The sequence below is a fragment of the Lonchura striata genome, chromosome 22 (genome assembly GCF_050655825.1).
Source record: "Lonchura striata isolate lonStrDom1 chromosome 22, ASM5065582v1, whole genome shotgun sequence".
NCBI lineage: Eukaryota > Metazoa > Chordata > Aves > Passeriformes > Estrildidae > Lonchura > Lonchura striata.
Window position 1 is genome coordinate 1,577,447 of NC_140724.1, and position 27,421 is coordinate 1,604,867.

The 27,421-nt window shown below is 51.1% G+C and overlaps 1 protein-coding gene across 2 annotated transcripts in view; it reads left to right on the plus strand.

Moving 5' to 3' along the window:
• Positions 1 to 9,919: 9,919 nt before the first annotated feature.
• The window catches only part of ZMAT4 (zinc finger matrin-type 4), a 51,628-nt gene continuing 34,126 nt past the window's right edge, over positions 9,920 to 27,421 (plus strand). Inside the window, exons 1-2 of one of the 2 annotated variants that reach the window (XM_085559120.1) lie at positions 9,920 to 10,054; positions 11,582 to 11,701. In XM_085559120.1, the coding sequence (XP_085415246.1) occupies positions 9,947 to 10,054; positions 11,582 to 11,701 (228 nt within the window). In that variant the 5' untranslated portion in view covers positions 9,920 to 9,946. Of the gene's footprint in view, positions 10,055 to 11,581; positions 11,702 to 14,991; positions 15,160 to 27,421 lie in introns of those variants that run through there. The other variant, XM_021535894.4, reaches the window with a different exon arrangement.

A 27,421-nucleotide genomic window follows, 5' to 3' on the forward strand; every position in this document is an offset into this window, starting at 1 on the left:
CCATCATATGAATGAGGAGCCAAACTGCTGATGGATGGGGCCGTGTTTAGCTCAGGCGTGGAGCCAAATGCACTGCTGTCCTTCCCAAGCTGTAGGTCTGCTGATGACCAAGAACATGGGCCCTTGCAAGGGTCCCAACAGAGCCTGGCTCTGAACAGAGTTGACCTAGCTGGAGCTCGTGCTGCATCCCAGCATTTCAGCTCTGCTGCAGTGTTGTTGCACAGCACAGACTCGGGGTGTACATTTACACTGCACTGTCCTGCACATTTCCTGCCCTTAAGCAGGTTTCAGCTGCCCAGCTGTGGCACCATGCCTCTCTGTAGGCTGGGCCCCTTCCCCAGAAAGGCTGCGTTATCGATGGTGAGCTCTTGGTAGCAGCCTGATGTCACAAAGTGCCCTGTGTGCACTGAGAAAACATGACCTTTGCTAGATCCTGGGCTGGTGGTGGGGCTGGAATTTGGAACGGCAGCAGAAGTGCCACTTAGGCTTGTGCATGGCCATCTGATATGACAGACACTGGGAATAAGGTGGCAAGGCTGCAGTAGGAAGCTAGGACTTGTGCTGTCTCAACAGAGTGCTTTACCCCCAGCCTCAGAAAATCCCTAGGAGGAAATTTGATTTTAAATGGTTCTTCCTGACTCCCAGAAGGCCCAGAAGTGATGAGGGGCTGAGCAAGGGTCACTCATCACCAGCTCATTAAAGGCAGAAACCCAAAACCCCAGGGAATGAGGTGCTCTGAGGCAGCCCCTGACACGGGTCATTGGCATGGGCTGCTCCAAGCTGCGATTTGGCAGCTGGGAATGCACAGGGTTCTGTGCCCCAAAGCCATGCCCAAATGGGATGGTTTTGTTATTTTTAGCATTACGTACAAAGTGGTCCCTGTGTTCATGCCATAGGACCAAATCCAAAGTGGTGTTTATTCTTGGAGATGTAGATGTTTCTATAAGATCTTTGGGTAGAATTGTGTTTTCATTTGCATTTCTTGTATATAACTTGATATAGAATTTTGTGCTTGAGAGTGTTCATGGCCCAGGGGAGGAACATCCCTCACCACTGTTCCTGTGGCCTCGATGGGATCACAGCAGGACTGAGAGCTCAGTGAACAACTGGGAAGGCAGGGGGAGACTGAGGGGTGGCTGATACAGTGGCACCTGTCCTGCTGCCCACTCAGGGCAGGAGGGACACTCCAGGGAAGAGCAGAGCATACACCGGCAGTTTCCCATGAGTGTTCTCTCCTACGTGTGTCAGCATCCTGCACCTGTGGACTGCCTGAGAAGCTGCCTCTGAAAAAGGATTTCCCCTTTTCACCAGGAGAATCATCCCTTTGCACTGCCACATGGTGCAACTGCAGTTTTTGAGAAGGAAGAGGGAAGGAGCCACCAGCGTCCCTTCTGCCCCATCACCATTTGCACATCAATGTGCTCTCCCTTATGGGGTGAATTCAGAAAAAAATACATTTGCACTTGAATACTCAGCTAACATCTGGGCCAGCAGTTGATGTCTCAATCCATCTCCAAGGCTCACAGCTACAAGCACTTAACTTTACCCTTGCCCAGATGTGCCTGTTCTGTGTGCTGTACAGAAAGGCAAAAATTGCACAGGGTGGAATGTGTTAGAATTGGCACTTTGGAAAATGCATGCTCTGCTGGAATGTGCTAACATCCAGCTCACACAGAAGGGCAATTAACTCTATTTATGTTCATGAGCCTGAATCTAAAACTGGCTTCAGAAAGCAGCTCTCTCACATTAAAGGGCTTTATAATCATTATGCTAAAGTATTTCTTTTGAAAACATTTTCCGTTTCTTAAACAGTTAGGATATTTATAAAATATGGCATCAATTACTACATATTTCTTTATTCTCACTGATTAAACAACCTATAATTATATTTAAGCCTCTTATTTGTGTATCATGGCAGCATTAAGAAAAGCTCTGTGATTTGTCTGCATGTGTTTTTTTCCAAATAGCAGAGGGCTGTGCTCTCTCTCCTCCTTTGGAGCATTACTGTGGAGGAGTTGCCCAACAGCAGCAGCCAGGTGCCTGCTGCCCCAGCCAGCTCTTGGCAAACAGGCGGGCTGAGGCTGGCAATGTGCTGTGACAGGTAATTCTTGGCTCTATGTTTCTTGGACTCTGAGTGCAGTGTTTACAACAGCTTCTCACTGTCATTTACTCACAGAAAAACATTTTCCTGGATCCCTTTTGTTTGCTGTGAAACAGTCACTGTGTTGGAATAACCAAATGCTCTCTGGCAGTGCGTTGTTCACAAAGGCAGCATGGGTTTAGCCCTGCTGGGGACACGGTGAGGGGACACGGTGCAGGGACACAGTGCAGGAACATGGTGAGGGAACATGGTGCAGGGACACCATGCAGGAACACAGTGCAGGGACATGGTGAGGGGACACGGTGCAGGGACATGGTGAGGGGACATGGTGCAGGAACACCATGCAGGAACATGGTGAGGGAACACAGTGCAGGGACATGGTGAGGGGGCATGGTGCAGGATCACCATGCAGGGACACGGTGCAGGGACATGGTGAGGAAACATGGTGCAGGAACACCATGCAGGGACATGGTGAGGGAGCATGGTGCAGGGACACGGTGCAGGGACATGGTGAGGGAACACGGTGCAGGAACACCATGCAGGGACATGGTGAGGGAGCATGGTGCAGGGACACGGTGCAGGAACATGGTGAGGGAACACGGTGCAGGGACACGATGCAGGAACATGGTGAGGGAACACGGTGCAGGAACACTTGGTGGGTACACCCTGTACGCTCCCCAGGACTGCTCTTGGCTGGCACCAGTGCAGGGGTGTGAGGAGCAGCTGGGACAGGGCTGGCAGAAGGGCCTGGCTGCTGCAGTACTGCTGCTGATTTCTTTGAACTTCCCTGTTAGAAGTGACTGAAGGCAAAGCTCCTGCTCAAAGAAGGGGCACTGACTGTGCCCTTCAGAGAGCCGTGTTGGCTGGGTTTGCAGCAGCTTGGTTCTTGTCCTGGGTCTTGGCAACTTCTGGGGTTTCACTCAATGATGGTATCTCATTGCTTGAAAACTACTTAGTTTAGATGAGACAGATCCCATTAGCTCTTTGGAGTTGGAGCAGTGACTTCAGGACTTCTTGACTGGCACTGCAGTGAACAAAGTTCTTCAGCACCAGACTTGAGGGAACTACAGGATCAAGTTGGTGTAGATGCACTGTGCCGTCATGTTGCTGTGGTTTAGGTACTGCTGTGGCATTTGAGCACATTAATGCCTTTTAGGGAATTTTACCCTTAAGTAAGGACTGTGGAAAGAAGAAAGAGAGATGTCTACATGCCCTACTTGAGTTCCAGCTTTTCCTATGAATGTGTATGGCACTGTGGGGGTTAGGAGCAGAGCCCTGACATTTCAGTGCAAGAGAGACTGTCTTGCATGGATGAGGTGAGTACACAGCTTTCCTTGTTATGCCTGACAGATGTGCAACAACAGACAATGAGTCAAAGTGTGAAGCCAGAGAAGAGCTCAGGAAAAAGCTGCTGAGAATTACTGGCATAACTTGGAGAGTAAAGCCCTCCTATAACACAGCATTGTTCTCCTGCATATAAATCTCAACTGAAATATGAACACCAGGCTTCCAGGTACTTGCCAAAGCTGAAATGTGTATCGCCAATAACCAAACCCAATGTGTGCTGCACAGAATCCTATTTATCATCTTTAGGCTGAGGCATGAAATCCCCACCCTGCAAGGCCTGGATGACAGACTGACTTCCAGCTGGTGGCAAACTCGGGTCAGGCAGTGGGAAGGACTGGTGGAGGAGGGAGTGTGCTTTTCTGGGCTGGAGTAATGGCTGGGACTTATGCCTGCAGCCTTCCTGCAGTTCACCCTAACAGGCACATCCCACACAACAGCAGGCCAGGGATGTTGTGAATTAAGTTGGTTAAGTTCACCAGATACAGAGATTTTGGGACAGGTCTGCCCTGTGTCTGAGAGCACAGCACAGCATCTCTTCTAAGCCTTCAGTGGTGGCTCTGTTTGGTATCTCTGAACACAAGCAGGAGCTGTGCCCAGCTCCATTTTTGCTGAGTGTTTCCTTCCCATCCAGCATAGAGCCAGCACCTAATCCAGCATAGTTTGTCCAGACAGCATGCAGGTCTCGGGGTATATCTATGCTCAGCCAGGACTTTGAAACCACATGTGCTTGGATGGGGTGTCTGCCGAGGTAAGGCTGGCAGAGATCAGGCCACCCCGTGCTATCCCAATGCCAAACACTCCCTCCTTGCTTTGGCTGAGGAGGAATTCCCAGTTTGTCCTGGCGCAGTTGCAGGAGCACTCGCCTGGAGATGACCGAATAACGACCCAGGTGGGACCAGAGGCAGAGTTCCTCTCCTTAGCCCCCCCAGCCAGGAGCTGTGCTTGGGCTCATTCTCCTGCATGGGCTGTGTGCTCCCAGTGGACCAGCCTGGCTCTGTGCTTGGCAGTTGGCAGCACAGGGAATGGCAGGCTGCAATTCCCAGATGGCAGTCTGGAATTTGTGCTGTGCTGGCGAGGTACAAGTAATTGTTTCTCTGTTTGCAGCATGGCTGAGAGAGTCCCAGCACAGTGGTGCCAGGGACTCTCTTGCTCTGTTTATGGCTCTGACGTTTTGCATTGTTTCTGCTGACCTTTGTGTCCCGAACACTTCCCCTTTCTTGTGAAACTAGGGCTTTCTGCCTTAGAAAATCTTCGATATGGAGAAGTCTGTACAGTGTGAGAACTGAAACAGTTTTATTTTTCCACTCTGTTTTTCTTCAGTGGCCCTTCTGTTTGCTTCATGGAAGTAATACAGTTATCTAGCAGGAGCAAACAGTTTGGTCCAACTGAGAACTTGAGTCACTTCCAAAATCCCTATACAATATTTCACAAGCCACATCTGATCATTGAAGCTCCTTATTTTCTGTGATTACACTTTCTCTCTTGTCTTTAGTCATCCTGTCTTCCCTGGGGCTCCTTCTAAGTGCCCTTGTACTGGTCACTTGGCTCCTGCTGCATCTGTGTGGTACAGGTTGGTACTTCTGGGAAGGAGAAGGGCATCCTCAGCTTATCCAGGTGGGCACACATGCTTTCCCCCAACCAGGTCTTTCTCCTTGAAGCAGGATACCTTAGCTCCAGCTGGGAATATACAGCTCCTGCTCTTTGATAAGCATCTCTCAATACCTGAACTGTTTCCTCCAAGTAAAAAGGATTCAATGGCAAGATACTTATATCACTTTTGTGCAAATATCAGATTACAGCATAGAAACCAGATTGTCTGCAATTAGATCACCGAATTAATAGGAAGACAGACATAATCCTGTATAATATGAAAGAGGTTCATTGTTTGCCTGCAGATACTGAAATTTCTTTGGTTAACCCTCAGAAAAGCACTGTTGTGTTTTCCAGAGTGGCACAGAATTTGATCTCTCTTTCTTTCAGCTTTGGGATGGGGTCCAAAGTTAATTCCCTGCAGATCACCTTACTTTATGAATAAGAGGAGCTACTCCTGCAATACCTGTGCTGGGAAAAAACAGCTGTGAATGCTGCTGGAGCTGCATGCTGGGAGCAGGAGAAATCCCAGGGTGCAGAGATCCCTCTCCCAGCCTGGTGGAGGGCTGGCTGGCCAGGAGTAGATGCTGGGCTGTGGGTCAGCTGCCAGGGGAAGGGGCAGCATGCAGCTGGTACCGCCCAAAGCAGAATGCCCCAAGCCTGCTGGTTTACACTTGACCCTCCAAAATAATTTTTTTCCCTGTTTAAGGCATGTAGAGGAGGAGGGATTGTATAACAGCAGGGAAGTGTATGAGCTGTCAGATGTGGTTTGCTTGTGATTACACCTCAGCTTTTGAATTGGATCCCTTTAGGGCTGGGACATTGGTGCTCACCAGCCTATCCAACATCCCGGCTTTCAAATACCTGAGAGTTTTGTGGAGCTGGATCACAGAGCCTGAAACTTGGTGTGTCATTTGTTGTGCCTGTGGACAGGATTCAGTGGTGAGCTCAGCAGTGCTGGGATAATGCTTGGACTTACTGATCTTAATGGTCGTTTCCAGCCCAAATGCTTCTGTTATTCTATGATGCTGTGAAGTTGTTTCTGTGACTCTGTGTCTTGCAAGACCGTAGGGCGCGCCGCTCCGGGCAGTCATGAAGTCCCAGCGCTGGTGCCAGAGGCTTTTTATGTTCCCGAAGCTGCTTCTGGCGGGAGGGTGGGGTGAGCCGGGTGGCGAATCCTCCCCGTTCCCCCCTCCGGAGGCGGCGGCTCCGAGGAGGAGCGGGATTCTCCCGATTTCCACCATCCTTGGGTTGTGGTGCCTCCTGCTGCCGGGCTGCGGGACGCTCCGCCGCGAACCCCGGGCCGGGGTCTCTGTCCCCCGCCCCGCCGGGCCGCGGGATCCCGGGATTCGTCCCCAGAGCCGCGCGGTGGCGCGTCCGTCCCGGGAGCGGCGGCGCGTCCGTCCCGGGAGCGGCGGCGCGTCCGTCCCGGGAGCGGCGGCGCGTCCGTCCCGGGAGCGGCGGCGCCTTTGCCCCGGGAGCGGCGGCGCGTCCGTCCCGGGAGCGGCGGCGCGTCCGTCCCGGGAGCGGCGGCGCGTCCGTCCCGGGAGCGGCGGCGCGTCCGTCCCGGGAGCGGCGGCGCCTTTGCCCCGGGAGCGGCGGCGCGGGGCTCGGAGCGGCGGCCCGGGCGCGGGGCCGCTCCTCACCTACCCACCTCAGCTCCCTGCCGAACCTTATTTGGTTTGTTATTTATAGTGCATTTAGATATTGTCTGTATACATATACAATATCTGTATGATATATTGCATTATTTTTAATTGCCAGGAATGAATCCTGGCAAGATCCATTTGCCCTAAAGGCTGTGTTTTTTAAAGAATAAGCCTAAAGACCAGCAATGCTTTGCTTCTTCTCTGCCCAGGTAATAACAGGTAATACAATTCGTGCCAGTCAGAAAACGCTGCTGAATTCTCCACCTGCCCTTTTTCTAGGATTTCTGGGATTGAGCAGAGCTGTCAGAGTTCCCAGTCTGGCCTAATGAGGTTGGTGCCTCTCTGTGGCATAACTAATCTGGACATAGGAGCTGCTGCTTTATTTCTTTCACTAATGGCTTGTGGCTGTTAAAGCATTTCATGCTTTAAAAAAGTGAAAGTCAAATTCCCAGAAAATTCAGGAAATGATAACAGTCTCTGTGCTGGATGGAGTGGAGATGAGAAGACTTTTGATTGTAATTTGTGGTCTAACTAATTAAGAAAGAACAAAACATAACGCAAGCTTTGTTGATTTTATTTAACACAAAATCCAAGCTGGTTAATTTTTGCTACATGGATTTAAATGCAGAATGTGGCGTGCCTGAGGCATCCCCAGCCCCACTATTGAGAGGGTGAGTAGCTCCCCTAAAAGCTATAATTAGAAAGGCAGTGATTTCCCCATGAGTTTTTATTTTTGAAGTATTTTAAATGGCCTAGTCTTATGCACAGAGCTCCCTCCCTCTCTCCTTCTCTGCCTTCTTCCCTCCCAAGTTTCTCTAATGTGGGTCATGCCTCCATGTTTGCAGGTGGCACAGTACAGAATCTGCATTTTTCTCTTTCAAAGTTAAAGTGTCTTTGAAATATGGTTTTGCATCTAATGCAGAATGCAATAAAAAGACTTTAAAGAGCTGCTGACACCTCATGGAAAAGTGAAAAACATTCGGTTGAGAAACAATCCTGCTAGGCTGTCTTATCTGCTGTTCCCTTTGCTCATTTTTGATAGCAAGGGGCACTATAAATATACGTAACTATACATAAAAATGAGAAACCTTGGCAACCAAAGACAAGGTTGGCTGTTTTCTCATGTTCCTTCACTGTGGGCAGGTGGGTGAGGGTAGACAGAGTTCACCAGTCTCGTTTCATCTTTACAGCTACTGTACTGATGCTGTGGCCGTTTGTTGAATTTTGGACTGAAAGGGAGTCACGTGCCAGTGGATTATTTTTTCCTAGAGGTATTTGTTAACCCTCTAAAAATAGCGGCAGTGGTTTCTGGGGCACTCTGACAAAGCTGGCGGTGGAACGAAAGGCAGCGACGCTCTGGAGCTAGAGGACAGGAGCTGCCATATGGCGATGGGGGCCAGGGCTGTGCTTCCCGGGAGAGGGGCAGGGCAGGCAGGGATGGCTCCCTGCACCTGCTCGGTTCCAGGGCAGAACAGCGCCAGTGTCACACTGTCCCGGTGTCACCCTGGGGTGCTGGGTCACCCTGGGGGTGCTGGGGGCAATCCCTGCAGGAGCCGGGCACAGGCACCTCAGGGACTGCTGCCTGTGACCATGGCAGAGAGTCACGACAGTTCCTTTCACCTGCTCTGCAGAACACAGGGATTGGCTTATGAAACGAATAGAATTGTTATTGTCATGGATGGGACCCCACACAGGCAGACGTCTGCTGCAAGGAGTGACTTTGTTTCAAATGACTGGGCAAAAGAACCTGCTCGATCCTTTGCCTTCTGATGGCTCTTGCAAAGAACATCTCTGTCAGAAACCCAGCAGAGTCTGCTGAGAGGGGCTCAGCCTCTGTACTGGAGTGGAGGGAAAATCAGATCTTGGAGCCTTGGGCAACAGAGAGGAGCTGCCTCATTGTTGGGGTCCTGCAGATGGAACCCGCAGTGCTGCATTGCTGAGCTAAGTGTTCCTTGGCTGTTAAGTTTTCCAGTAATTTTCCCAGGCAAATGATGCACCTGCCATAGCCTCAGGAGAAAACGCTTATTGCCATATCCATCCACTGTTCAGAAAAAGAAAGTTATTTTCCACTGAAATACTGTACTCCTCTCCAAAACTGCACCTTGTTCATGCTGTCATAAATGGTAAAACTGAAACCACAGAAGGTACCTCCATGAGGTGTTGCAAGAGGTGTTTTCCTGTCATTAGCATTTTCTGAAGTAAGAGCCCTTCTACAGAAATTCTTGAGTGCATTATTAGCAAGTCATATGGAAAAGAGCTGTTTGGACAAAGGACAGCTGGTTTCCAGCTTGGGTCTGCAGGACTGCCACAAGTGGCTGAATGATGTCTGACAGCGTGATAGTGCAGGCATCCTGGCAGGGCAGCCCATGTGAAAAATGCCCCTTTTCAGTCGGACAAAGCAAGCAGTTGCCTGGTAAATAAGGCAATCCAATTTAAAAGCAAGGGTCAATCGGGAAGCCAATATGAAGCAGGTCAGTACACTCCAGAGTGGTGCTGTGAGAGACTGCAAATCCCAGGTAATGTTTACATGGAAATTGCAGCTCTGTGAGATGCCACCCAACCTGGTGGGATTCCTTTTAGGAATTTGGAGCACTTATGGTTTTCAGACATCTCTTATTTAATATTGAGAAAGACCCTTTTTTAAATATTTTTTTTCCTGCACTTGTGACTTGATATTCTCTGAAATTATGAGGTGACATACAGGTATGTTCTGCACAGAGTAATCCAGCCATGCTGGGTGAGTGGGCTCAGACATCTGCACAGTATCATTCCCCTGTCACCATCTAATGGTGGTATAATTAGAAAAGTCATTAATCCTTGCTCAGCAGTGCTAGAAACTATTTATAGCAAGGTAGAAAGCCCTGCACATGAGGCTAGGGTGGGTATAGCAGTTGCTTCTGATGCCATGTGTGCTGTGGGGCCCAAATGAAGAAGGTAGTGATTTGCTTCCAGGAGGGAACTTCCCTTTCTGAAGTCATCTATGGAGACAGTGCAAACGATCTCGTCTGCCTGAGATATCATTCCTCTGGGCTAGCTATGGGGAATCCCTTTTGACACCCCCTGCAGGCTGTCACCATCAAGGCTTGAGGATCCTGGGGGGAGCCCTGTCCTCCCAGCAGGTCTGCATTTTCCAGTGCTGTGGGCTGTCCTGGTGAACCACTGGCAGCCACCGGGCTGACTGCCCGACGCTCAGACATTTCCTGTGCTGGCAGCACTGCAGCAGCAGAGGGCAGGTAGAGCAAACAGGGAGCACAGCTTCATGTCTGCACTGCTGCTCAGGGCTGGCAGAATGCACCCGCATCCCATCTCCGTCCTGCTCCTCACACCTGGACTCAGCCATCAGAGAGGTTTTGAGATGCATTGGCTGGTAAGAGCCCTTTACTCAATTCTCTTCCCACCTGGGGACTCCAGCAGCAGCTGTACCTGTTCATGTGGTGTGGTGCTGCTGTCTGCCTCCAGACTGATGCTGGCAGCATGGGCAGAGGTTGGTCCCCGGGTCTCTGAGCCGGAGGAGAAACTGGGGCATGGGCAATGCTCAGTGAGTCACAGGCGAGTGAAGCTGCTATTTACTGCCAAGACACAGCTCAGCTTGGGCCAAAGTCCATGTTTTTCCTGTACAGGAGTCAGTATTTCCACTTGAGGGGTTCAGTCATCTCCCCGTGCCTGGGCTTCACCTCGGTGCCTGCCTTGGTGAGGGGTGGGAGGATCTTGGAACTTTCTGAAGCGGCCAAAGAGGCTGCAGTGGAGAGCTGCTGGATGCTGGACAGTGCGCAAGGAGCCTGCGGAGCTGTGTTGGGGTCAGCTGAGGTGGCATCGTTCAGAGAAACGCTCCCGTTGTCAAGTTAAACACTTCACTGGGTTCTGCCTAGTGAGGCACAAATAGCCTGTCTGTGTGCTGGCAGGCAGGCAGCAGCATAACCACAAGGGAAATATGTTTCTGTCTGGGCTCGCTGCATCTTCCAGGCTTTGCTGGAACAGTTTCTCAAAGAAAGCATAAAATTATTTTAGCCTCTGAGATTAGTGGACCAAGCCTTGCTCTCCTCGGGAGTGAGACTGAAATCCCTCTGAGAGAGGCCTGGTGGGCAGCTGCTCCCCTCGGTGGGACACGGGGAGGGGGAGAGGACCTGTTGGAAATGTGGCACCCGCTGTTCTGGCATTGCGGGGAGTCCCAGCGCTGGCTTTGGCTGTCAGAAGGAGCACTCAGGCTCTGTGGTGTGCCTGGATCATAAAAGGTGACCTCGGAAATTGCATTTCCAAACATCTTCCCCTCTCTGGGAATGATGGCATTGTTCCCAGTGTTTCAGGCTGGGACTGCCTGAGGCTCTTTGTTCAAACTCCCTGGGTGCTGCAATTCTAGCAACAGCTAGCGTTGCTTTGCCAGAGCCTGAGATCCTGGGAGGTGTCTGCGGATCAGCCTTTTGTTATCCCGAGGATTAAAAACTGCAGTTGGGGATGAGCTGAAGAAATCAAAGTAACTTATCTAGAGACATCCTGCGTGTATATTTAGCAATGCGATGGAGCCAGGGTCAGCCCCTCCTTCAGGTTGTTCCAAGCAGCAGGAGCCACAAACCTCGGTGAAGAGGCACAGGTTTCAAAGATGCTCAGAAAACTTTGTTTTGCAAAGAACCTGCTGCTGCCTGCTCTGATTTCAGCGCTGAACATCAGGAAAGGAGAAGTGCAAAGTGCATCGTTCCACAGGAGAGGATCTGCGAGGCGGCTGTCGCAGAGGAACAGGGACTGCCCAGGCCAAATGAGGACTGCTGCCAGCAGTCCCTGGGCTCAGGGGTGGTGGGCTCCTTGCTGGATCACACCTGGGTAGCCCCACATGTGCTCAGCCACGGGTTTTGAGAACTCTGATGTGATGTTTTCTCAAGCCTCTGTCTCCTTCTTCCAGATAAACCCAGGAGCTGCTGTGCCCAGCACCGGTGCTGCTTTGTGCTCTGCATCTATCTGCCATCCTGCTGTTAATGGAAACAGGAACTGGATTTGGGAAAGGAGTGGCACAGACCTGGAGGTAGCTTTTATCTGCCCACAACCACTTGCACCAGTAGCTGCTCTGTTTGTCCCATGTTGCAGTAGAAATAAGGTACCAGTTCAGGCAGGGTTTGCTACAAGGATGTCTCTCTGATAAACAGTGGGCAAGTAACTGTGCCCTTGCCTATGATTTCCTCTCCTCTTCATTTTCCCATGCCTGAGAGTGCAGGAAATGGAACCTGGAGAGCACAAGGGAGGAAGGGAAATAAAAATGCCGTCAGGAACACCAGATGTTGCTGCATCACACGGTGAAGGATAATTTCTCCTCTCCTCAGAATTCACTCTGAATCCACAGGCTGACATCGGATTGTTCTAGGGGAAGGCCTAGAACAATGTCTCCTGGAGTATGTGGCCCCCCCCACATGTCAGTTGTTTTACTGGAATGAGATAGAAAGTAGATTTTTAAAGTGCAAGGTGCAGCTGCTTGCAGCAATCCCTTTCTGTCAGACAAGGTGACCTGCTCCCTGTCCTGGTGCTGATGTGCTTGGGCAGGTTTTGCAGTGTCCTTTGGTGGGCTCTGATGTGCAGGCACTGAGCTGTGAATGTACACAGGAGCTGGGCACACAGCAGGTCCAGAGCCTTTCCAGGAAGGAATCAGCTCCAGTTTGTGATCTGCTTTGTTCCATGTCTGTAGTAACCTCTCCTTCTTTGAAGAACAAGATTTTAAAGAGCTTATGGAAATGATCAAACCCTTCAGCTTCACTACTGTGATTAATCAATCACAGCTGCTGCTTTACAGCTCCTTGTTTTGATGTGTTTTGTGTTCCAAAGTTAGCCCAGCTCAGGGCCAGGAAATATATTCCTGAGCCCTGCAGGGCTCTGGGATTGAGCAAAAGCTGAGTTTTCAACATTATTTCCCACATTTCTTGTGCCTATGCTGCCATTTTTTGCTAGTGAGCATGGGATGCTCCTGGGAATTACACAATTCCCCCCCCCAAAATGTGAGGAAAGTATTTAAGAACCAGCTCTTCCCTGAATGGTAGCTGCATCATTGCAAATATTGTCTGATGTGCCCTTTTTAGCACTGAAATATCTGAGACTTCAGGTGGCATCGCTAAAGAGTTTGTATCAATTTTGGAGGTTTAGTTGCATGGCTTAAATGCTCCTTAACACTTATTTTTTTACAGCCAAAGAGCCAAGCAGGATCATGAAGCTCAGACAGTTTGCAAAACTGCTGTCAAGCAGATTAAGCTGGAAATGGAAAATCTGCTGGTGAAGTCTTTTCTTTCTAATGTTTGTGTAATAGAGGGTGATTTAAAGTCTATTTCACCACTGAGGTGAGGCCCCAGGTATCTGGTAGCAAAAGGACAGTGGGATGGCTCAGCCTGCTGCATTGCACACACAGAATCCTTGAGACTGTCTGCAAAGTATATTAATTAGAAACAAATTAAACTACACAGACTCAGCTCTTGGGGGTCCTGACAACACCCCGTTAGTGCCCCTCAGCTCTGGCTGGGCTGTGGGTGACTGCAGAGCTCTCACAGGCCCCAGGCCTATTCTACTATGGCTCTGATGTGTGCCACATCTGCTTCCCAGAAACACAGATTGCTGAAGGTGCAGCATTTTTGTCAGACCCTGGCAAAGCTGACACCTGGACAGCAGAGCAGTTGGGTGAGAAAAGGGAGAGGCATGTAACTGCCCAGATTAGCCAAATGTTCAGGAGGGGAATGATGCAAGCTTAGTTTCACCTAGCTTTGGAAGTGAAGGCACAAAGGAGCCCTTCCATATCTTGACATGCAACGCAAGTATGCCACAGCTCCTCTAGGTGTGACCACCAACTGCCTTGAGCTGCAAAGCCTTTAAGCCATCTCCCCTCCCCTGTGGAGACCAAACAACCTCATCCCTGCTGAGGAATATTATGGGGACTGAAGGAGGTGGAGCAGAGCCAGATTAACTGCCTTTGTCCTGGCTGTTTGCACAGCCTTACACCTGGAAGGATGGGCTTTTGGGTACAATGTCTCTCTGCTCCATCACATCCCCTCTTCTTACCTCATGTGCTGCCAAATGAGGCACCGGCCAATTCAGCAGAGCTGGGACAGAAAGCCTCCCTGATACCAACTAGTCCTCACCCTCCTCTCCGCTGTAGGCAGAAAGGAGGGCAGCAAGATGGCATTGCCACTGCAGGTGTGCGTAGGCAGAGGAATAGTGCATGGGCTGTGCTCACCTACAGCCCGGGCTTCTAGGACTGTCAGTCTGCATCCTGAAGTGGCTTTGCCTGGGGATAGCATGCACAAAGATAAGGGAAATCCATCTTCTTTCCAGATTCAGGCATTACTGGATTTTAGAGTGGGAGAGAGCTTGGTTTGAGCCTAACTTTGCATCACAGACTCCCAGGCATGTGTGTCTCATGCTGTATTAGGGATAGTTTCCCCATCATATAGTTTGCAGGTGTCTGCGATCCGTCGATTTCTCCTGGCCCTGTTTATTGCCTTGCTCTGGTCTGTGCCTTGTTCCTCTGCTCTGACCCTGGCCTGGGGCACTTGCTCAGTGCCTGCTGCCTCCCCTGGGGCTGTGACCAACCTTTGACTGGAAACAACCCATCCCGTTCCCGTTGGCATTTGCTCTCCTCCAGCTGCTGCGTTGAGGAAGCCGTTCCTGCCCGTGCAGGAGCTTGCCTCCCACTGTCCCTGCGTGCAGTGTGTGGTGGGCGCCTGCAGTGCCAGGTATGCTCGCTCCATAAATCTAAGGTATTAAAATGAATGTGTCATCTGCAGAAGTAAGAGTCTGGAAGTATGCTCTCCCTTGTGACTGTGATACCCTTTACAGGCCCTGCAAATCAGACAAGCACATCCTTCTATTTTCACAGTGGGGAAAACTACCGACTCACAGAACAACTCGAGTTGGAAGGGACAGCAGAGATCATCCAGTTCCAAACCCATGACATGGGCAGGGACACCTTCCGCTAGAGCAGATTGTTCTAAGTCCCAGCTAGGCTATGCTTTAACACCTCCAGGGATCCAGGGCCAGCCACAGGTTCTCTGGGCAACCTGTGCCAAGGGCCTCCCCATCCTCATAGGGAGGAATCGCTTCACACCTCTGATTCAAATCTCCCTTCTTTCCGTTCAAAGACGTTTCCTCGCTTCTGTCGCTCTCTGCCTGTGCCAGACCCATCCCCCGGCTGGCGGCCAGCGCGGACGGCTCCGCCGCGCCCCGAGCCGCGGGGCCGGGGCCGGGGCCGGGGCCGGGCGGCCCTGCGGAGCGCGGCGGAGCCAATGGCGCTGCCGGGGAGGAGCCGCGGCCCCGGCCCGGCCCCGCCCGCCGCCCCCCGCCGCACTCGGCCTGGGCTCGGCGGAGCGGCGGCAGCTGGAGCTGCGGCTGCGGCGGCCCCGGACCCCGGGGCAGCGGCGCCGGCCCCGGCTGGAGCGGCCCCGCCGCGCCCGAGGCATCGGCCCTGGAGTCGCTGGCCATCGCCCCCGGAGGCACCGGCCGGACCCGAAGGTACCGGGCACCGACCCGCCGGCTCGCGCGGGGGTGGCTGCGGGGATCTGTTGATGGGAGTTGCAGGAAAGTTTGCGGAAGAACTGGACTCTGTTAATAGCGGTGCCGGTGCGGGCGCTGGGAGGCGGTCCGGTACCCGCTGGGACTGACTGCCGGGGCGGTTCTGGCGATGCCCGCGCTGTTGCGGATGGAGCCGGGATGCGGGTTCGACCCGTCAGGGAGCGGGCGGCTCTGCCCCCGTGCCGCCCCGCACCCACGGCGGTGGTCGGCGGTGACCGGCGGACGCCCTGCGAGCGGTCCAGACCCGCGCCAAGCCCCGGGGTGTTTTCCCGGCGGAGTTTTTAGGGAATGCTGCATCCACCTGTGAGGCGGCGGGCGGCAGCAGCCGGGCCTCTGGGTGCAGGACTCCGGGGCAGGACCCCGGGGCTGGTGCGTGGTGCAGCTCGGGGTGCTCTGCCGGGATGAGCGCTGCACCGGCGGCCCCATGGCCCGGCGGGGATCGGGAGCACCCGGTGCTGTTGCAGTACGAGCGTGGATGTCTGTAGGTGCAGGAAAACAAGCCTGTTCTCTGCGTTGCTTGGGAAGTTCGGAGAACTTCCTAAGCCAGCAGGGCTTGGAGAGCAGAAGCGCGGTTGCAGGGAGGCCGCTGGGGCCGCCGTCCCTGGGGACAGCGCTGGGCGCTGCAGCGGCCGCTCGGCCGGCGGAGGGGATCGGGCCGTGCGCGCCGTGGGGCTGCCTGGCCCCACGTGTTGCACTGGGGGCGTCCGGAGCTCGGAGCCCAGCCAGAGCTGTCCCTGACACGGCGCGAGCGAAATTACACCTGGTTCGGGCTGTGGGAAGGGTCTCTGGCAACTGACCCCTGAGCTGCCAGGATTGCTAGCGGTTCGTATACCTCAAGTTAGTGACACCGGACTTGGGCAGTGCTCCCCTAGTTCCTGACGCTAATCGTGCTCGGGTGACTGTCCTTGGTACAGCCACACACTCCTTTTAACCTCCCGTGATGCTGAAGCGGCCTGAGTGTGTGGTATTTGGTGTAGAAGAATATTTGCAGAGCGTTGAGTTAAAAACCATCACTTTGCATTTTCTGCGTGAGGCTGTGCTGTTTGCTCTTGTGGGAGCACGTGCAGTCCCTCTGCAAAGCACAGCCGCTGGCCCCAGAAGGGAAGAGATGCGCAGGGGGATGCTCTTGGGCAGAAGCAGCTCAGAAGCGCGGATGCTGGGCAGAGGAGCTTCAGCTTTGGGTTCCTCGTCATTCCACAGGAAGGGGATAGTGACCTGGAGCATTGCCTGACACTTACTGCACTGTGCTGTGGGGCAGGGAGTAGCAGGGACCTGATAAACAATAAGAGGTGTTTTGCTAAAGGTTCTAGACAGTGACTCATCTACTGTAGGAAAGGACAGGAAGGAGAGGCAGCACAGGAGCTTTCTAGAGTACAAATGGGTCTTTCCCCCTGATTTTATCAGAAGCAGGAGGTTGGGAATCTTTTATTACTCTCAGAATAGTGTAGACCTGTAGGTTATAAACCTCCTGATGCAAGTGTCCCTGTACCAGCACCTCCTGCATCTCTGTTCCTTGGGAGGATCCTGCTGTCAGGCTACATTCTGTGGTGGGACAGTTTCAAAATTTAAGGTGATTGATTTCCAGTCCTCACAATTGATTTTATCTAACCAACCATTCCTTATCACTTCTGAGTCTCTCCAAATAATTGATCCTTGTCCATACATTGCACCATGGTTCTGCATGTGCCTGGCTGGCTGGGGTGTTTCAGAAGTAATTTCCCTTGCCTCTGAGTTGCTCAGTCTTAACTTTTCTTCTGCGTCCAGCCTAACTCCTTGGTCTTTTCTGCCTTCTCCTGCCCTGGACAGCACACAGGAGGTGCGGTGCTGCTGCCTTTCAGTTTTCCAGGTGTGCTGCACCCTAAGAGGCCTTCCCAGCTATTGGCAGCATTGCTGACTGCTCCACTTGAAAAGTGTCAGTGTAAGGAGTTGTTTTGCTGATATTTGCCTGGATTTGTTTTATTCTCTGCTTCCAGTTTGCAGAGGAATTTGCAGCCAGTTGGTCCTTGCTGACTGAGCACCTTGCTCACAGCGAGCAGCTGGATTCCTCCCTCTGGGTATTTATGGCTCCTGCACCACCTCTCCCCCTTTGCTGGGGATTTATCTGGGAATGCTGATATCTGGTGGTGGATTTGTAATGCCTCCCTGCAGGGAGGGAGGAAAGATCCCCAAGCCCCCCAGCAGACAGCCCTTGTGCCAGTGGTTAAGAGCAGACAACAATAGTGGGCGTTCGCTGAGAATTATTCCTTTGCAAGAAGCAACTTTTGACCAAATGTTGGCATATTTTTGAGACTGTGAGTCTCTAATCATACCCTTTTCCATTGCAAGGTGTTCTTTCACTATGAGGTGGGCTCTTCAAACTGTCTTGGAAATGGCTGTGGGGTCCTGGGGCTGGTCCAGGCTGGTCCTTGCGCTGCTGCCCCGGGCACTTTGGGATCTGGGGTTCTCCCTTTATCTGGGTTAAGCTCCCAAGGAAAGAGGTGTGACTTGAGATCCAGAACTGGTTTGAGAGATCAGAACTGGGCCAATTTCTAGGCCAGAATAGGGCTCTGGGTGTCCCAAGGGCAGATTTAGGTACAGAAACAATTGAAGGTCAAGGTTCCCACCCCCCTTCCTTGCACAGATACCTTCCTCTGCTGAACACAGAGGGGGTTATCTACCTGACATCTGCTGGGCAGGTAGCAGGACATATGGCAGGACCTAGCTTTATTACTCCTTTCAAAGCATGAAAAACACTCCTTGCTGAGAAGTACTGGAGCTGTGAAATGCAGGAATAGCAGCAGCCTCAGGGACTGGAGGGAAAGCTTTTCTTCATACCCTACCACCTCACCCTCTGAAGAGATTATTCACTGTGTCTGCATGCCCCAGAGGAAGGTATAACAGCACCAGGCTTTGCTGTAACCCTCGGGCACCGTGTAGATGAGCCTGGGTGGAGATACGGCTGAATGGGACAGTGCATCCTTGCCTCTTTGTTTCAGTTCTCCTGTGATTTCCTGCATGCCTTGTTGGTACCACACTCCACATCCCCTGCTCTCCGGGGTGTCAGGGAGGCAGGCCAGGCAGTGTGCAGCTTTGGGGCACCTCTGGGTGCTGAGGGCTCCCTGTGCCAAAGGCTGCCCTGCTCTATCCTGCAGCAAACTTGAGAGGTTTAGTTAAGGTGTATAGAGGAGTACATTTGTGAGTACACTTAAAAAGTCAAGAGGTGTTAAATGCAATCTACAGCCCAGAAAAATATGTATCAGAGCTGTGTGCAGGAAAACAAAGGGTTTTCTGGAGTGGCTGTGCTCTGCTGTCAGCTTGTGCCTGCTCAGCCTGGCTCGTACACCAGAGTGTTTGGGTCTTTGTGTTTCTGGTCACCTTGCAGGAGACACAGGCAGTGGTTTCTGTTCTCCCTTTGCACCCTGTTCTGCTGACTCCTGCATTTTCCTCAGCCCGGAGGTGTGAATGCTTTACCTGCCAGCACCTCCTGCTCCTGCAGAGCAGAAGATGGCTTTTTGCAGGGAACCAGGGGGAGCCATGCCACTCACTTCTTCCTTATTAACTAGAAAGGAATAAAGTTGCAGAGGGATCAGATTTTGAGAAAGACCCAAAGTTCCAAAATGCTCCCAGAGGATAGATCCCTAATTACTCTCTAATTGCATTAGAGTTTAATTTGTTGTTGTTTTTACTGTAATGTTCCCATTTTTCTTGATGGTTTGCTCTGTTTCATTAACTAGAAGTGGCTGGAGAGGAATATTTGCAATATCAAAACTTGCCTGTTGTGCAGTGCTTGACAGGTTTTAGGCCTTTGTTGTGCTGTCAGGGCCCCCGGTGACTTTGCCAGCTCTGGCTACCTGGGACTCGGGCCTCGGGTGCAGCACTCACCCAAGGGCATCATTTTGCCTGCACATGCAGGTTTGGCCCTGGGAGTTTTGGTGTCTGTCCTGCTTCCAGGAGACACAGAAAAAGCTGAGCTGTCCTCAGAGCAGCTTATGGGCAGCTGCTCTTCAAAAGGCTTGTTTAATCCGTTTTTCCTGAGCACAGCAGGGTGCAGGTCTGGAAATGAATTTGGGAAGCTTCAAAAAGGGTTTTCAGGAGCTTCATTTAGAAAGCAATAGGGGAGAGGAATATTGCTGCTCTTAATTCTGAAGCAGAAGTATATTTACTTTGCCTTGTTTAAGGGGAAATTGTGTAGAAGGTATAGTTAAGCTTAGACCTGCTTTTTGCCAATGCATCTTTGTTGGTGAAACAAATCCTGAAGGTGGGAGAGTATAAATAAACATCTCCAGTTTATCATCCTCAGCACTTGAGGCCCTAGAGGTGTCACTTGCCTGCTGCTTTGATCTACTTATATATCACATACATGTTATTTGTGTGTGTCATAAAGGACACCTGAGCAAGGTCCCCACTGCCCGTGAGCTGGGTGTGGTGGAGCTGCACCCAGAGGTCTCAGAAAGTGACATGAACCACGAGGAGACATGGGGAACTACACTATGAACTCAAAACTCCTCCTAAATTTGATCCAGCTACTTAAAAACAGTGGGTGTACCTGGTGGTGAAGTGAGATATTGGTATTTAAAGCTGTCTTGAAGGATGCAGCCAGAGACATGACACCCAGCAGTGAGCTGTGAAGGTGAGACATGCTCTGGTTTCAAAATTCAGTGAGAAAATGGGAAAAGCTTGGAGTGCTGGATCTGCAGCACCTCGAGTGGCTTGTCAGACCCCCCCAGGAACGGGATGGAATTGAACACCCCCAGCATTTGACACCATAAATGAGTTGGTTAAACCTGCTGTTGTGCAGAATGCTGTGCAAGCCCCTCTATTATTTGATATACTATAAGCACATGTGAGCTGATTGTATTAGAGGCAGAAGCTGTTGTGGCCTCGCTGTGTGAGCAGGGTGCTCAGGCTGGCAGTTTCCTCTCTCAGCTCTAACCCTGGATCTCAGGACACAGGGGTGCCTTCCATGTCTGTGCTTGCCACCTCCGAGCTTCAGTCTTGGCTTCAGTGACAGCACGTGGCGGAGGGAAGCCAGAGTTTACTTTGACTTAAAATGAGGACTAATTAATCAATTCTGTGTTTTCCATCCTACAGTGTCACTGGTGAAAGCATCAAGATGATAACTGTAGATTCAACTGCTCATTTGGAAATACTGAGCAATTAGACAAGTTTATGACAATATTATTTCCTGCCACCAGAGATGATTCACAATACTACTAATTGTAGTAATAATTAATCCGTCTAATTTTCAAGCATGCAGCTGTAGTTCATGGTAGTCTGGCAGGGGCAGGAGTCACACAGAGTGTGGGGACCCGTTATTTTCTCTGTTTAATTATCTGAAGCCTTTACTGTACTTCCAGCTTGTGGTGCCTTTTGAGGAGGTGCTGTGCTGCTCCCCTTGCCTGCTCTCAGAGGCACAGGCTGGCGGTCCCAGCAGATCCCCACATCTGGGAACAGGGTACTGAAGACACAGGGATGTGAGGAGCCAGTTCATAGTGTTCTGCTCTGACAGTGGGTTAGACAGGACATTACAAAGCAGCTGGGATGTTTTTGGCTTTGCAGAACATATAAGGAGCATTTTTGAGCCCTTTTCCCTCCTAGCCAGACTGTAAGGCTGACAGCCGCGGATGCAGGATAACCTACAAACTCCACTTGGAAAACTGATGGTATATGGAACACATTAACGTGTTTTAATGCCTTTCTGTTGCTTCTGAGTACCACAGGGGATGCCTGTAGAATTGGAGTCCCCAGACTATGCAGGAAAGGGAGACCTTTCCAAACCTATGAGTCAGAGCTCGTCTTTGAAAGGAGCAGCCAGTGCCTACACCAGCGTGTGCCCAGCTCCAGCCCTTCTGCAGTGGCAGTTTAATTTCTCACAAAAATAGAGCAATTTGCATTTCTGGAGACCCTTTGGCTGGAGCACTGCAGTGGGCATTGATGAACCATTTCTCATTGCTAATCTATTGGTAAAGGACAGAATGGTTTTTTCCAGAGGAGAAAATGAAACATGAGTTATCCAAGTGGCTTGCTGAGATTGCTCCCAAGCCTAAGGAAGACAGGTCTGACATAAAAAAAGTCCAGCATGCTTCTGCTTAGTGTGGCTGAGAGTGGGAGATGCTCCTGCTTCTTAGAAGAAAACAAATGCAGACAAAAGGAGGGGTTTGTTTCTTCTTTTTTTAAATCAAAGATGGGCAAAGATAAAGTGCTGTAGGAAGGATGTATAAATGTTTTATGTTTTACTTAAGATAAAGCTCCTTGTTTGCTGGTGGTCACAAAGCTAATTGACAGATTACATGATAATAAGAAGGAGTTTAATGAAATCTGCCGATACCCTTTAGAGGATGTGGAGTTTGGATGTGCAGTTTAATGAGGCCAGAGGTTTAGCTGCTCTGTGCTAGCTGGGGGACTCTGGAAACATTTGCATTCCTGGTATCTTGTTTCAAAATAATTTCTTTGATGACAAGAAGCTCTGCTGTAGCAGGGAGCTGTGGCTGAAGGGAGCAGAGTCCATCAGTCATCGCAGGCAGGGAGGGTTCCTGGCTGGAGTTGCTCAGCTGCCTTGGTGGCACCCGAGCTCCTGTAAATCCTCACCGGGTGGCAGTCGGTGAGTCATCTCTGGCTGGCGACACAGGGTGGGAGAGGAGCCATCCTAGGGAGTGGAGAGGAGCTCAGCCCACCTGCTCCACTGCGGCTGAAAACTCAGGGATAACCTGGAGCATCTCTGCTTCTGCTGTCTCTAACTTGGTTAACATCTGCTGGGCAGGGAGCATTTAGTGCTGTCAGCAGCGACAGTAAATTGGTCTGGGGTTGGTGCTGCTGGGCCTGATCATGGTTTTGGGAAGTGGTGCTTTAGCTTAGCCAGCCACGCAAACATTCAGGCTTTTATCAGGGATCCAGAATTAAAATAATCCCCCATCAGTGATGGACAGATTTGTTCTCTGGAGGCTTCTTCTAAGTCTGTTGCCACCTTACATGGCTTTTCCTCTTGGGTTTCTGAGCTGAAGCTGATGGGGACTGACAAGCCCTGATTATGCAAAGCACCAGAGGCAACGGGCTGCTGGCATGGGATTCGGCTTGCCTCGCTTCCTGCCATTTTGTATGTTATTAGGGAGCCACTGGAAGAAGTAGGTCCTGCTCATCCGAAAATGCAGGTGTGTTTCTGGCAGGGACTGCAGGACTGTGCGGGGCCCTGGTGTGTGCAGGGCCTGGCCGGGCAGCAGTGACCCGGCTACCGGGAAGCCCCAGCCTGGCTGTGCCCACGCTCAGGGAGTGCCGAGACTATTTATGTGTCTTTTTGTGAGAAACCACTGTTTCCATGGCAGCCGTGAGCATCACATGGTAAGGTAGCCCTGGCTCCGGGCGAGCCCGCCAGGCGCCACGCTGCGCCCCGGGCCGGCCGCGATGCCCGGCAGGGTCCTGGGAGCCAGGGCCCTGGGGCTGCACAGCCCTGCTGGCGGCTGGGGGCACCGAGAGCCGCCAGAAACACGGCCCGGTGCTGGGAGGAAGAGAGGGGAGAGCCTGGGATGTGGAGGCGAGCGGCAGCAGGTGCCGGGGTTCCAGACCCGGCTGGGTTCCAGACCCGGCTGTGCCTGACCAGGCGTCCTCCCAGGCTGGGGAGGCCTGGGCCGCGTCAAGGGGAGTCCGTTCTGGCAGGAAGGTGGGACCCGGGTCAAGGTCCCATTTTTGCTAGCCATCCTAATGCAGGCTAATCCCTCCCCTCTGCCTCTGACTCCAGCAGCCCCTCTGTCTCAAGTGTAGTCTCTGCAAAGCCCGCACAGGTATGTTTTAATGCTTATTTCAGGAGATTTCTGGGCTGTCCCCACTGCTAAGGGTTGAGCTGTGCCACCTGGCCATGCTGCAGTGACAGAGCCTCGTCCTTGAAGTGTGCAGGACACAGAGTCGATACCCTGCAGCACAAAATCTGATAGCTCTCCCTTGAGTTCCTACAAACTGTATTAAAACAGTCACAATATATCAATCTATTTTTTTAATGTACTTTTATTAAAATCAGCACATGTTTGCAATTAAACCCTGCTACATGATGTAGTGTGAATAATTAGAAAAATTCATGTGCTTAATAGGATACTTGCATTTGTAGGGAAGGAATGATGCTATTCACAGAATTGCAGCATGGCTCCCTCTAAACTTGGCAGTGGCCTTCCCTCATGTTCCCTGAGGCACTTTGGGGCATGGAGGGCTTGTCTCCACTGCATGCCCAGATCTGTCCTTTGCTCTCTGCTTCTGTGTGCCTGTAATTTCTGTTGCTTGCCTTTTGTTCCCACTTCAAACAGGCAGTAGGTCAAAAAGTCACCAATTGGATTTTAGTGCCATGCATAGGCTCAAGTCTCCTGCTTCTGCTCCGCCGCTCAGGCGGGTGCTGTGCTGCCTGGTGTGGCGCAGGTGGGGGCTGCAGAGGCACACCTGGAGACGTGGCCCTGCTGTTTTTCTGCCTGGAGGGTATTGCCTGTCTCTCTGGGCTTCCCTCTGCCACAGAACACTGCTTCTCCTGATGTGTTCATCAGGCTGTTTTCTTGCTTGGTTCAGTTTATATAAGTGGTACCTTGATGATTAGGTGAGGAGATGGGAACATATGGCAGCTTTCCCCCTAGCCCAGAGCTCATGAGTCTTGGGAATTCAGTGAGCCATCCCTGGCAATTTCCTCCCCACAGTAGCATGAAAGCTGAGAGGCTCTTTCCAAAAGCACCATCTCTGTCCATTGAGAGGGCACTATTGTTGTGTGACTGTACCTTTCTTAGTGCCGGCAAACACAGAATCCCAGAATGGTTTGGGTTAGAAAAGACCTTTAAAAATCACCTTGTTCCAATTCCCCTCTGTGGTCAGGGACACCTTCCACTAGCCCAGGTTTCTCCAAGGCCCTTCCAGCCTGGCCCCCTTGGGCACTTCTATCAAGAAGTCAACCCCAGCAAATTATCAACTTGCCTGCTTACACTGGGGGAAATCACATGAAGTGAGGCATTTGGGGTGCTGAGGTTGAGCCTCATTTGCACTGAGGCTCTGACTCGCCCGTGTTGTTTTCCACAACCTCTCTCTGTTCTGACACATGCAGCAGCCACGTGCAGGATCTCTCCTGCTCCCCAGCTCGTGCCACACACAATCTTGTTCTGATTTTCAAGGCTCCAATAAAGCGTGTCCAAATGCATCAAGGGCTCAGTGCAGAAGTGAAGCAAATTGACTCTGTAGAGGATTTAGGGAATGGAGGGAGTTGGGATAAACCCCAAACCAAACAAGAACTGCAGGGAAGGTGAAGCATGGTAGAGATGACAGATGTTCAGCACAGCTGGAGAGACGTGGAACATCTTTGGTTTGGCAGGAGAATGGGAAAAACTGAAAATAGCACACACATCCTCTGGAGTTCTTTGTTGGTAGGGACACACTCCCATGACCTCTGGGACACCTCTAGGATTATCTGGGCTCCATTACATTGCCCTGCTCTGCCTCTCTGGGACTGTGGAGGGACAGAAAGGAAATTCAGCTGCTGGTACAGGCTGAGGCTGCAGATCCCATGGCTGTGAATTTGGGCTGTTGCACCAGCTCAGGTGGGCTGCACAGTCCTGTCATCACCATGGGATGGGCTGTCCTGACCTGTCCTGTCTATGGCTGCCAGGGAGAGCCAGCAGCACAGAACTGCCTTGGGCTGCCCCATCCCAGCCCTTCTCCTGGCTGCTGTGGCCTCCAGCACCCAGACTGTCTCAAGGCAATAAAAGCAGGAGGAGAATTGCACTCATGGAACAGGCTCAGCCATTGTCTTGTGCTGGGAAATCAGGCACTTCAAAAGGCAGTTTTGCATTTCTTCAGATGCCTCCATGTAAGTGCAGTGACAGAGTTGCTCAAAGCACATTAATTATTAGTAAAGGCTTTTTTTCTTTTTATTGCAAGACAAATTAAACAACAGACAAAAACAGGAGGTGTTACATGAGATATTAATCCATGAGAGAGTGACAGCAGCAAAAGCCGCAAATAATTCATAACATGAAAATCAGGACATTTAATTTTTGGCTTGTTGTTTGCATTAGGCATTCATGCACATGCTCACGAATGTGCTCCGGTGTGATTTGTGGAGATTTCAGAGGCTGTTAATTTTGGAAAAAGTGATTATAGGCCTTCAAGAGTAAATCAGATAAGAGACCACATGGTTTTTTTTTTCTTGTCTTGACTGGAGAAAACAAAGTTGCTGAACTCTGTGTTTCCTGTGGCACTCCTTGTCCTCGATTGGGCAATAGAAAAAATGAATGTGTACAGGAATTCCAGGGTACTTCCACCACTTTCCTGTGTGACAGGGACAGATATAGCATGTGACCCCACCTGGAGAGAGTCACCTGGTGCAAAGCATTTCCTTAGGAAGGAATTTGGCTTTGCATGTGTCTCTGATGTCAGCTGTGGGTTGCTATCCTCTAAAATTTAGTGCAGCTTAGTTAGAACCTTTCTGGACATTGCCAAAACCTGGCGTCAGTCTGATGAAATTGATTTTTCATTGAGCTGTTACAGTCACTGAAACTGCTGAGAAGAATTGCAGCCACGTGGCACAAGGTCCTGCAGACGAGGTCTCCCTGACACAGAGAGCCGTTCCTGGAGATGCTGAGCTGACGTGTGCACAGGCCATGGATCTGGAGCAGGGAAGGGACTTGGCCTGGAGCGTGGCACAGGAGGCTATAATAACCCCACTGAAGGACACAAAGCGATTGTCATTTTTGGGAGAGGTTCCTCATGTCCCCACCTGAGGAAGAGGACACTAGGAGTTTCAGATATTTATACCTCAGTGTGCAGACCAAGTGCTTCTGGTCAGCGTGACAGTTTGAGTCCCGATGACAAGGTTATGAATCCCATGTTAGCTCTTCCATTCTCAACAAGAAAAATCTCTGAGAGTGTTCAGGGACATGTCCCACCCTGCTCAGCACCTGTGGCTGCCCTTGAATGTCGTCCCTCACAGCTGAGGACATGCTGATGGCTGGTGGCAGAGAAACCCCTCCCTTCCGTGCTGCATTTTGACAAATGGGCTGTGAGGTGAGATCAGCTGAGGGCTGGTCAGTCCTGGAGTAGTTAGACATGTGTGGGCAGGGAGAGAGTCACAGTGGTATTAAGTGATTAGAAATACATAAATATTAATTGCTTATGAACTCCCTTTATCACACTTGCAGGCAGAAGAAGTTAATAAATCACTGCTCGGATTAACCCACAGAAGGGTAATGCAAAGTGTATCTGAGACGAGACAGAAATGGGGAAGGGAGCTTTTCTGGAGAGGAGGAAGTGCTGGCTTTAGTCCGGGCACCCACAGCACAAAGCTGTGTTCTTTTTCAGGGTTTCATGTCTGGAGTCTGCCTCATGCTGCAGAGGGGAGCCCTTGCAGCTATGCAGAGAAGCCATCACCCAGCCTTGCTGTGGCATCTCTGCACCGCCCTTTGTAGGAAGCAGACGTTTGGTTCTTGCATGTGATGGGGATCCTGGGCAGATCCCCAGGGAAACACCTGGCCCTTCCCTGAGGTCTGTGTGCAGGACCAGGCAGTGCCACCCTGGGGACTGTGGCAGCTTTAAAGCCTGCCTGGTGGAGAGGGACAGTCATTTCTCTGCATGTTCATGCCGTTTGTGCACGTTCATGCATTCATTTCACTGCGTGTTAGCCAGACATTCTTTGGCGGCTGCTGAGGAGGGGAAGAGAGTTTTGTTCCTCTGTTGCATTTCTGTGGGACAAGTAATTGTCCATTTTCTCAAGTCAATGACTGGTGCTTGAATTTAAACTTGTTCTCAGGCTGTCTTGGTTTCAGTGGCAACTTTGCAAGGGTAATTTTTATAAGTGGGTGCTGGTAGTGGATTGCTTGTGTGGAAATCTTCTTTGCTAAGGTGAATCTATTATTTTTTGTTAAAATTTAATTTTGTCTAGAGCAGTTATTGTTACCAGAGTTTCATAATGATTTTAAGTAGCCAAGCTTACATATGTTTGAATCCTCATAGCAGTTTAGTCTAATATATTCATGCAAAAGCATGAAGGAGGTATTGCTTCTATTTGTTCTTTTGTTCTTCCTAATCCCCATCCCTCTCTGCTCTGTCTTGCTGTACTTTTCATCACCACGAAAAAGCAATGCCTGGAAAAAGCAACACTGAAAACATCTGCCAGAATCCCAGGCATGAGAACACCCAATTCCATTTCTGTGCCTGGACAAGGGGCTTTGGCAGTCTTGGGCTTGATGTGCTTCCTGGGGGCACAGGGAAC